At 39.3% G+C, this 12,399-nt stretch overlaps 1 protein-coding gene across 3 annotated transcripts in view; it reads right to left on the bottom strand.

Annotated features, from left to right (window-relative positions):
* CDK14 (cyclin dependent kinase 14) overlaps positions 1 to 12,399 on the bottom strand; it is a 314,193-nt gene that overhangs the window by 197,605 nt on the left and 104,189 nt on the right. For all 3 annotated transcript variants that reach the window (XM_027749121.2, XM_027749124.2, XM_027749122.2), the window contains one exon: positions 11,136 to 11,215. In XM_027749121.2, coding sequence (XP_027604922.1) covers positions 11,136 to 11,215 — 80 coding nt within the window. The remainder of the gene's footprint in view (positions 1 to 11,135; positions 11,216 to 12,399) is intronic.

Genomic DNA, 12,399 nt, shown 5'->3' with positions numbered 1-12,399 from the left:
CTGCTGAGATACAAGAGTCATCTACTAGTTTTATATGTTCAAAAGACCATGGATAAAACTCAAGCTGACCAAACCAGTTCAAGCACTGAGTTGTCACCTCGTCCTGGTATTTTCAAAGTCCAGGAGGCAGCAGTTGAAAAACACACAAAACATCTGAAGGTCTTGACAAAGGCAAATGACTTTGTGCAGATTGGAAGTCTCTACTTTCACCACAAGGCAAAATGGTATTGTTGTTTAGATTATTCCTTTTGCAAAAGGGAGATATAACAAAGAAAAAACAATTAGAAAAATTGGCTAGGTTCAGGAGACATTCCTCTGCCTCAACACCAGATGGTATCAAATTTTTATTTCATCAGGTGGCCATGGAAGATACTGGCACTTTGAAGGGTGCCTTAGGGTCTCTAAGCAGTTCAAACTGAGATATGCCATCATTTGCTATCATCTCCATTCATATTAAGAAACTGGTATCTGTATCACCAAATACATCCACTCCAACTGCTATATGGTCACAGGGTAAAAACTAACGCTACTTGGAGAAGGATTAACTTAGCTCTACATTTTATGGTGGCAAAATGTGCTATAAGAGGAGGTTGAATTTGCATACAGCATAAAAAGACTGACTTAACAACTTCCACTCAAACAAGAAAGTCATGAGGACTGCATAAGGGTTCTGTACGACTTATAGATGGGATTGCCACCCTCCTTATATCCTCCATATTCTATAATTGTCGTGTTTTTCTACCCTTCCTGTCATACTATCAGGGGTAGTGAGAGCAGTAGCCCAGAATCTGTAAGGCAACAGTTCTGACTCCTACATTAAATAGGGAAGAGAAGAAATGGTTTTGAGCAGAAGAAAACTGCTCTGAGCAGAAAGCCTCAGCAGGGGCAAAAGCCAAGTCAGAGAGTCCTGAAACTCAGAGCAGAGGAAACTGTAAGCAAATGCCACATGGAGAAGGGTTCAACAGCATTTCTGAACTAATGGGTTTGTAACCTTTCAGCACTGGAACTAGCACAAGATCCCTTATCCAGCACCTTCTATGTGAGCACTGACAACTTCTTTGGTGGAAGTAGGGCAGAACCTGAAAGGTCTGCCATTAAGCTGACATTACAAGGATGAGGAAAGAATTCTTGATGGCAAAATGATCATATTAAAAAAAGAAATCGTCAAAGTGTCACACCATTCTTTTCTTGCTTGAACTGTGCTCAAGAACAGAAGCCAGAAGAAGGTCACAGCTTGCACATCAAAAGTACTGAATGAAGATTCAATTTACAAAGCTGTTTTCCATCTCAGAAGGCTACAGATAAAATATTGGAGGGAGAATGGGAGGAGGACAGAGGAAATGGAATATTCTGTGGAACAGATTTAGCTCTATGAAGCTGGATAATTTGGAATTTGCATTTATACTTCTCAGAAAAGCATGACACTTTTCCCAAATGATGGGAGTTCATTATAGAGTTTAAAATTTATATAATGATTCTCAAAGGGAAACGCCATAATTTATGCCACATTTATGTAATCCCATCTCTCCTGAAGGGTTTCTAATTGAGAAAACCACTAATTTGTCAGAGGGAAAAAAAAAAAGCAGGGGGGAAGGAAAAGCTATGCTCAGCCTATGAATAGCAAGGTACAAAGAAACAAGCAGGACAGACTTTTTCAATCCCTACTGTTTCTGAGCACCCTACATGGACAAAAGCTTTCATTTGTTCCACTAAAAAGAAGTGAGAAAGTAGCACAGTGCAATTTGTACACACTGAAAAGCAGAAAAAAATAATAACATAGTAACCACTTGCACTCTATATGAAATTGGACAACTATTGGCTCTCCCACATTCATCTGAGATGACTAGGAGTTCAGTTCACCTGTTACAGCCAGCTAATCCAACTGCAGGGAAAAGTAAATGATAACTGTCTGTGCTGGTTTAAAGGTAAACCGGCAGGGGAAATAACTCAAAAGAGAGATTATAAATCAGAATAACAATTTAATAAAATAATACAATAAATATGATTATACAGACAACAGTCGGTTTTAACCCACAAAACCCAAATGTATAACCCAGCACCCTGGGGCATGAACAGAGTGGTTTTTGTTGGGCCCCCTGAGTCCAAAGTAAAAGGAGAGGGGAAAAACCTGTTGGTGAGAGTGCTGTTGCAGTCTGGCCAAGAGTGGTGATTGCAGTCCGGTCGAGGGTGGTGGTTGCAGTCTGGTTGAAAAGTGGTGGTTGCAGTCCAGTCGAGAGTGGTGGTCTCAGTCTGGTTGAGAGTGGTGGTCTGCAGTCTTCCTCTGAATCCCACGAGTGGTTAAAAAAGTCCCAAAACCCCAAGATTATATATTCTCCAGTTCAGGCAGGAATGTCCAGTACCTCCCTCAGGGTGGGGAGTCCCACAATGGGTGTGAGGACAGGAGCATCCTCTTATCTCGTGGGCCTCTTAACACCCAGTTTATAGCCTGAGGAGTCAGGTTGCTCTGGGCAAATGGTGTAAATGGTCTATTGACAACAGTTTCTGGGAAATGGCATGGAAGGCTACAGAATACACAGTTTTGGGTTACATCCATACAGTGAAGAACTGGTCCCGGCTCTTCTAACTAGGACACTGTCAGTAAAAAAATTAGCAGCCAGTCAGGGTTGGGGAGAACAGCAGGAGGGAAAGCAGAGTAAAGATGAAAGATCCTACTGCTTCCAAGTTCCATAATGACATCACCAAACATCTAACACACTTCTCTTAGACATATACAAAAGCATATGCAGGAGAAAGCACAAATGACACATAGTTGAAAATCTCAGTATCAAAAAAATGCTCAGAAAGAAACCTGCAGAAATGAAAGGCAATTTTTATATTATTAATGTTCAAGAAGAAGTAGTATACATTTATGTGCATTGTGAGAGGGTATTTAATAATAAGTAACATCTGAAAGTGATGGAATTTTTAAAAGCTGACTACATTTCATAAAAAATGTCCCAGGAACATCCTGTTCCAAATGTCCTGTAGTTTTTGAAGCCCAACCTCACTTAATTTGGGAATCCTGTATTCCTCTTTTATCTTGAGGAATCACACAGTTTGGGGAAGGCTGCAGGATGACCATATGTGGCAGTTTGAGCCACATTAGAAATCCAAAATCCAATTTTTAGGCTTCCCCCCACCCCGTTCTCACAATTTATCCTAACACTGGAGAGAAACTTTCAGACCGGAGGCTTCTGTAGGGGAAGGGGGAAGTATATACATTTATTTACACAAATAAATATACTGTACAAACTAAAAGCAACTATATATACATTATATTTACATTTCTGTCAGTCCTTTTAGTCCTTTCCTTTAACTTTAGTACAGAAAGAAGCCTTTCAAGGTTGGAGAGTAACCAGTCCCTCTTGTGGAGTGTTCTGGGCCTGAATGCTCCCCCCTCACCAAGTTCCAGTTGTTTGTTGCAGTCAGCTCCTCACAAAGTCCAAGAAGATAGCTTTGAGTCCTTGCTCTTCTGCTGCTGTGTGATATCTCTCTCTCGTACCTCGGTTCATAGGCTGTTACAGTGTAGTACAGCTTATCAAGCATCTGTGTCCTGGAATGTTGATTCCTCCTTCGGGTTTTCAGCTGTCCTGTGCTTTAGATCATGGCAGAGACATCCTCCGGGCCCCTCTCTCTCTCTCTCTCTCTGGGGTCCGTCTCCAATTCTTGCCTGGGATCCTTCTCCCTAGCAATCGAGCCTCCTCTGGCCCGTCCACTTGGCTCTGCTCCAATGCTGAGCCTCACATCCACTCTCACTAAACAGCGAGAGGGAAAAACAGCCCTCCTCTGCAGCTTGGCTGCAAAGGTGGGGGGGAAGAAGAAGAGGGCCTGGCTGCAGGGCCTGTCTCTCTCTCTCTCTCCCACTTACCAGTTGTTTGTGAGTCGCATCCCTCACAAACATGCACTCATTCCAGTGCTGTCTCTAACTCTGGCCTAGGCAGAGTTAGGGGGGCCGCAGGGCTCCCCTCTTCCCCCCGGAGGGGGAGAGAGGGAGCCCAGTGGCCCCTTGGCCTTCTCCACCTACACGCAGCAGACACCAACAGCAAAACAACCAAGACAGAACTGCCAACAGCTTCCGGTGCTGTGATATATGATTTTGAGGAGAAGCGAACAACATGGGTGGTGAGTGGCTCTCCAGGGAACACTGCCCTGGCACCCAGTCACCTCTGACGCCTCCCAGCCTCTCAGGGGGGCCAATTTCAAACTATGACACCATAACAGAAACAGTTCAGACACAGAAATAAAAATTGCTAGAGTCTCTTACTTTTGAATACTTCTTGACCTTAAATATCCAACGACACAGCGTCCCAGAGGTTCTTGGCTTGTGTGTTTTATTTTTAACAACACTGAAAAACAAAGCTATTACGACTACAAGTTGAACTGGCTTTGCAGGGACTTTACAGTTAATTGAGCTGTAGCTATTTAGCCTGCAGTAGGCACCAGCTCTGCCAACTCTGTAGGCAAGGAAAAAAGTTCCCCAAGCTACAGCCAAGCTACTGTCCCTTTCTTTATTTACTTAAATGTTCCAAAGCAATGTGGCTTTTGAGGAGAGTGAACTTATCCTCACACTCTGAAAACATAAAGACACAAACCCCCTATAGTAACTCATGTGACATGTATGCTCAGAATAGTTACATCTCCATCATCTTAAATGTAATCTCCTGAAGTTCCCTGAGGCTTGATGAGCCAAACACACATGAAGCTTTTAGGCATTTCAGTTATGGAAGTTTAAATTTCTTGACTGGACTTTGTGAAGGAAATATGAAAGTCCTCCAAACTCCTATCACTCAAAAGAAAGCAGTTGTCAAGCTTCCTTATTTAAAAAAAAAAAAAAAGCCCAAACAAAAAAAACCAACAAAACTGCCTAAACAATGCTGCATAAAATGAATAGGTTTGCTTTTTCTAAGTGGATGATTTAACTTCTGAGAAAAAGAATAATTTATTCTTTATTGGAAGATGAAGACAGGATTTTCATTGCAATTTTCATGTTTACCTTCTACCAGTAGATCAACCAATCAACCAATGACTTTAAAAAAAAAAAAAAAAAGGCATATATTGTTTCACTGTGCCCTTGACCTACAGCATACAACCTTCCAGACCTACTCTAATACAATGAATAGGAGGCTTATCACCAAGAGTCATCTAACTAGTGCCATGAGGTCATTTGTTGACTTAAGTGTTCTAAAGATCATTAGGCCATATATCAGTCAAAAATCACTGAGCTGGGAAGTGCTTGCAATAACTCAGGTAATAATTTAGTATGAAGTCACAAGCATTATGTCTACTCAGTAAAAATACAATTTTCTGGAGCTCTTCCTTAGATGGTACGGGTACACACCGTGCTATTTCTCTAGGGTAATACAGAAGCACAGCTGCTTTACATCACTTGCAGTATTGTTACTATAAAGCAGTGTTTTCCATTGTGCATCAATTAGGAACACTGTGCAATAAATTACACATACACTTAGGTAAGAGCTTTCTCTTGGCAAACTGCTGATTGTCCCTGTATTCTTTTCTTAGCAGTTACTCCGTTTCAATTTTCCACAGAACAGTTTTGTGAAGATTTAGCCCATTCAGCCTGACAATTTCAGAAAGGGAGGCTTCAGAAAACCTTCCCAACCTCAGAAATTCTGTCTGGTATAAAAATATGTCCTGGGGAATAATGTAATATATATTATAATACAAAATAATTATATATAATAATATATAATATTATAATATATAATATTATATAATATGTGTCCTGGAGAATAAAGGCAAATTCTAATTTATTTCTTACAGACTCTTTCAGGTTTTCATTTTTTGTTTCTCTTAGAATCATAGAATGGCTTGGGTTGGAAGGGATCTTAAAGTCATCTAGTTCCAATCCCCCTACCATGGGCAGGGACACCTTTCACTAGACCAGGTTGCTCAAAGCCCCATCCAACATGGCCTTGAACTCTTCCAGGGATAGGGCAGCCACATCTTCTCTAAGCAACCTGTTCCAAGGCCTCACCACCCCCACAGTAAAGAAATTCTTCCTCATATCTAATCTAACCATACTCTTTGCCAGCTTGAAGCCATTCCCCCTTGTCGTCTCACTACATGCTCCTGTAGTGAGCATGTACTCTCTTCATCTTTCTTGTAGGGTCCCTTTAGGTACTGGAAAGCTGCAATTAGGTCATCCTGAAGCCTTCTCTTTTCCCAGCTGAACAATCCCAATTCTCTTAGCCTTTCCTCATAGGAGAGGTGCTCCATCCCTCTAATCATCTCGGTGGCCTCCTCTAGACTTCCTCCTACCACACAGTGAGATAAGTTGGAAGAGGCCTGAAACGTTGAAGACTCCTGTGGCCAAGAGTTAAGCATCTCTCCTCCATGCTCTGTAGTGGCACTCAAATGCACTAGGTTTTCTCCTCCAAGTCACAAAATAAACTTACTCAGTATGCATGATGAACTGCTCTTTAAAAATTAAAGAAATTCATTAAGCAAATCCCATATTTTTTGTAAACTTATAATGCAAGAGAGCGGACTGCTTCCAGAGCACTAATGTGCTATTTTTGCACGCCTCTATCTATATGTGAAAAAAAGACCACAGCCTTTGACAGTGGAGTAGATGGAAAATTATTATCTGGGCAACAGCCAAATCAAAGATGTAGAGACAGTCTATCACCTGAACACTTTTAAAATGTGAAACAAAAATTGGTACAAATAGCTATGAATTATAAGATGTAAATGCAATAACTAATATAAAGAGAAATAAACTGAAAGTGGCCCAATCCATGGCATTTAAATGAAAAGTACCAAAATACCTACAAAACATGCCTGGCTTGGATGATGCTTTGAAACTTCATCTAGACCTATGGGAAATGAAACATTACCATATGCTAAAACACTGGAACAGAGTTTTATTACTATAGTAAACAGCAATATTTCCAGGGGTGGAAAATGAAAACCAAATGCAAAAAAGTTTTCACAATTAGGATGGGGAAGAAAGAATTTTATTGCCTGAGAACACAGTAAGCAAATTAACCTCAGAAGCAAAGTGCCAATAAAGCCAAGTATGTATGTCTACATACATACCCCAAAAGTAAAATCTTTTTCATGCTGTATGAGCAATATTATTACTCAGAAGTAAAAAAAGATAACTATAGAACTGTAAATCAAGCTGTTCCCAGAATTAGAATCTACCATACAGTTCAGTATTTAGCCTAGGCAACCATATGATACTACAGGAAATAAAGGGAATGAAATATCTGAGACAAAAGTTAAGGTCAGTGAACTTTTCTGCCGGCTGCAGTGGATTTAATCATACTTCAAGTGTGATACTGAAACATCTCTGAACAGTTGATAATGAGAGTTACATAAAAAAGAATAAACCACAACTACACTAAACGAGAAATCATTTGCTAATCAGAATTCTACAGAATTTATTTTAAGTGAGAAAATAGCACGTAAATGACTTTCAGACTCTAGTATCTCAGATATCACAGTTGAAGGCACATTTAGCCCACAACAGTAATATGGTGGCCTGCACCACTCACATATATGTGATCAGATAATCACATAAAATGTTTAACACACTCAGGTATACGTACCAGATTCAGTTGGGCTTTTTTATCTTTTTTTTTTCCCTTTTTTTTTTTCCTCAGGCTCTTCAAAGGTAAATTAGATTATCTCAGTCTGAGTAAGTTAAATTCAGAGGGAAACGTCCTGTAAACTGCATGCTGTATGTTGGTACATCTGACTCAGGAGAAGTTGAAAGAACATTTAGCACAGACTGCTTTTAAATTTTATTCTAGGAATTCAATAGAGAGCTGAACAGTACCAATAAATGTGTCACCTTTACCTACTTTCATTCAAACCTATGTAACTTTGATGAATGGTAGAAGACACAAACCCATATCTGCTGTAAAAGCAGAATTATGTTATAAGCTTTAATTGAAGTTTCAGCTAAACCTCCCCCAGGCATTAACTATGATTTTTCTTATGCAACTTTGCTGTTTTTTTTGTTTGGTCAGGTGTTTTTTTTATTTTTCCTTCCACTTTTTGTTTCAACCAAGTTGGTGCTTGTCTCCGCAGTCACACATTCCATATTTAAGTCCTACATTTTCCTATTTCTCTTGGTCTTTTTCTTTTATACTGTTGTTTTTCTTTGCACTTCATTCTGCTACTGTCACAACAGTAACAATACGCTTCCCTGTACACAGCCAGCTACAAAATTCCCTCAGCAGGACCACTTCTTTAAGATTTCAGCCTGTGACTTCCCCCTAATTAACATCACACAGCATCCCCATTAGGAGCACTGAGCAGGAATGGTATTCTCCTTCACTCAAGAAACCATGAGAAATGTTAAACAATTTACTTACAGTAGTTTTAATTTACAAGTAACTAGACTTTTGCCTGAATTTGTCTTGCATTTATGGAAAATTAGAAAATAAGGAATAAGTCAAGGTCAAACTCTGCCTGATTTTTCCATTATGAAAAAACTTGGAAAGAAATGCCCCCCAACAGACCTCTGGCTCATACCGCCATACATGCATTCTTCTGTTAGGGGAACACTACTCCTCAGAAAACTGAAATTAGAAGTTGATCTCATCCTCAGCGGCATTTGTCCTTGTTCTACTTGTCCCAGTCTAAATTACAGAGCTGGAGCCCCACTCATCCAATGAAGACTAAGAAAAACCCACTTAACACAGAGTCCCGTTCTTACTGTTTTTCCATATCAAACTTCTCAGATAATTTCAAGAGCTCACCCAAGCACTTCTTTTTTTCTTTTTTTTTTTTTTCCCCACCCATGTAGCTGACACCAGGCATGGCTGCATTACAGAGCCCGGTATGTCCACGACAGAGTAGATGCTGCCAAAAGTAACAGCTTCCTCAGGTCCTGCTAGTGAAGTCCACAGCAGTAGTTGTTACTGTCAAATAATACAGGTCTGGCACAACATCACTGAGGTTACCTTATGAAAATTACATTTGTAATACAGCCTTCCTTACTTTTCTGGTCCTAATATTTGTTTCTAACAAAATCAAAACCAACAACAGAAAAGTCAAACCCTAACCAAACAAAGATTTTTCCCTTCCCATCTAACACATCATGTATGAGTGACTTCTACATAATATAAAACATACAAGACTGTATTTCTACAGGTGGCCCTTACAGATCTGAATGAAATTCTGCTATCTAGGAGAGAGGATTACATTTACCAAAAAAAAAAACAACCCACAAACAAATAACCTATAACGCAAGTTTGATCCCATCTAACCGAAGGTCTACAAGACACAAGAAAAACCTCTCTCATTAGCCTAATACTCTGGATCTAGTCTCAGCCTAGATGAGTACTTAAAAATATAATGGATGCACGTAGTCCCATCAAAATCAGTGAGACAATGCACATTTAAATATGTATTAATCATTAACTTCAAGAGCTTTTCTAGACAAGAGCTTTGTTCTACTAATATTAAAGCACCAGAATTTTAACTGGCTTCAACCACAGTATTATAGTCACAGCCAAAAGGAAACTTTTCCAATGACAGTGAGAGAAGTATTTTCATGGAAGTGTAACTTTGCAATTTAAAAAAGAAATCAAGTAGAAAAAAAATCTTTGTTCTTGCTCCTAAAGAATACTTATTTATACTGAGCTCACACAACAAACTATTTATGAAGGAAAACAAATTATACTGTATTTGACAGTTATAGTGCTATAAACTTTCATCTAGACCAAGCTCAGATTAAAAAACCTTTTAAGTGTCACTAAAAAGGCACTAGAAAGCTCTATCTACTATTTTGTTATTAAGTCAGTACCATATCAACTATAAACCTGAAGAACAATAAACATATTTGAAACACAGGCTGTTACGACTTGAACTCGGCACTACAAATATTGAAAGCTGCACCCGTAACCCTCTGCACACCTCATTATCTCGGCACAGCTGCAGGGACAGACAGCTCACAGATAAAATGGATATCATTCTGAATAAAAGTGTCAGATCATTCAATAATTGTTACTCAAACAAAGCAGTACAGAAGAACTGAAGAAATTCCCTCATAAATTGGTCACCTACGGTTTTCCCTTCCTTGTGGAAGAGTGCCATTTAAAATGCACAACCTTGGGATGGAAATCCACAGTACTTTAAAGGCTTCTAACTTCAGGGTGTCAATCACATGAAATGTGGATTTTTTTTTGGCCAGTCCCTTCCAGAATGGGCTCATTGTACATTCAGACATACACCATATGAAGCCACACACCTCACATGCAGAGCCAGCTGTGGACCTTGTGAGGGCTGATGTTCTAGTACCTCCCTGGTTCATACTACCTTGGGAATTATGCCAAGACAGTGCAATTTTAAAAGGTCCCTCAAAACCATAACAGTTTCATCTCTTTAGTTCACTACCAATTGCAGATGAGTCTGAATCAGCGGTGTGATGGTAAAGAGTTTATTATTTCTCTACCAAGGCTCATTTTTAGTACTTTCTAACAGAGAAGGCCCACGCAGAGAAAGCATATCCAGCAATTTCTGCAAAGGAGCTCGATACAGACAGACTCAGATAATGCAGCCATCACTAGGGCCCACGAGAGGCTGATAAGGAAGGATAAAGGAGCAGAACAGAAAGCTTAACAGGCGTCTCCAAGCGTGCTAGATAGGAATCATTCCCAAGGCATGCAAGTTAGAGTCCACTGGGAAGGAAAAACAAACAAAAGCCAGTCTCAAACTACACACAGCTTCCAAGATGCCTGAAGTTTTGCTCACTGATCTTTTGATTGCCTTTATCAAGAAATGCTTGTCTTTGCTTCATGCTGCGTACATATGAAAAATTACATCTACCTTCATCTTAGGTGCTGCCTGCAGGCAAGAAACTTGTCTTACACAGCTCTCTCATCTTCCAGGGTGACTTCTCATACCCACATTAAAAGTCCTCTTAAGTACTTGTTTGTATAGTAAATCTAAGAGGAGCCAAAGCAGAGGCAGAGCTGCCTTCTTTAACAAGAACTCTCACATTAGAGGCTTTGTTTTTGAAGCACCAAAGTTTCTTCCTACTGAGAACGTAACCATATAATTTGAATTCTCAAGCTATTCACTACAGCATGGCACAGAAATAAGAAGTGCAATGCAATTACAAAAATACCCATACATAATCACTAAAAGTGAGTGCATACCTTCCCTGATAGCGGTAAATGGGGTTCCTTCCTCTTCTTGTAATCTAATCACCTTCAATGCCACCAGCTTTCCATTTACCCTGAAAGGGAAAGAGGGGAGGGGAAGGAGAAATTAAATAAAAAAAATTATCATAAAAACAGTATTTCTCATACTAGAACTTGTTTCTCATCACATACTTATCCAATTTCTTCCTGTCAATGCCAGTGATTCATTCCACTGTAGAAACATTTCATAGCTTCCATAATGTCAATTTTATATTTTCACACTCAGATGCAATCCAAGAAATGATCTCAGTTTGCTGTGAATCAGTCTGTTTCCTTTCTATCACAGCACTAAACCGAAGCTTTGTTAAGAAGTATCACATCGTAAAATTTGGTTATAAAGTATATGTCCATTATTTTATTAAATATTTCAAAGAAAAAGATATGATTTTCCTTAATTGCTCCACTTGCAGTATATCCAGATCTATATTGATTGCCTCCTTTCTATTGCATGACACACCTAATTAGAGCCCTCGAAAAGCTACAAAGTTTGAGATGTGAAATAATTTTTAGATCATTCTGGCCATTTCCTGTTAGAGCAGGATTGTTCCTGAGGCATATTCTTGACTACATGGCCTGGGCTAGTTTTAGGTTAGAATGACTCTCATTTATAAGTTTAAAAATATTTTGTGCTCCAAGAGACAAAACTTCGCAACAGGTCATTCTAGTGTAAAATCTTTTTGGTTGATTTCACTTCTAGCAGTCAAAATTTCACCACACATGAATTGCATTCCAGGCCTTGGAAAAAAATCCAGTTGGTTCAGTTTATCCAAATAAAATCTCACAAAAACTGAACAAAGCTGATATCCATTAACCTCCTCAAGAACAAACTAATACTCTGAAACTTTAACAGACTCCCCATGTATGACAAGGAATGGTGAGGTTAAACTACCAAAAAGGCATAATACAGTTGAAAAAAAATTAATATTATTGTTGCAATTTCTTTCAGTAAAAGCAAAATTAGTCTTTAGATCCACAAAGCTCACTTAAGGAAGCATTGGAGCCTCTACATTCCTGTAGTCATGGAGGCAATTCCCTATTGTACGAGGCCCCAGAAGATGTGGTTTTTGTTTTTTTCAAAGCAAGATGATATGGAAACCCACCAACCCTGAATTCATCTTCTCCCTGAGGTTTTCAATTTTTGCAGTTATATGACCTCAATTATGGGTGGCTACTGTCTTGTTTCTTCTGATTATTCTTCTTTTGCCAAAAACTCATTAGC

The sequence above is a fragment of the Pipra filicauda genome, unplaced genomic scaffold (assembly GCF_003945595.2).
Source record: "Pipra filicauda isolate LSUMZ 115617 unplaced genomic scaffold, ASM394559v2 scaffold105_size2325265_pilon, whole genome shotgun sequence".
NCBI lineage: Eukaryota > Metazoa > Chordata > Aves > Passeriformes > Pipridae > Pipra > Pipra filicauda.
Note: the sequence above shows the minus strand (reverse complement) of the source record. Positions and strands in the feature narration are given on the sequence as shown.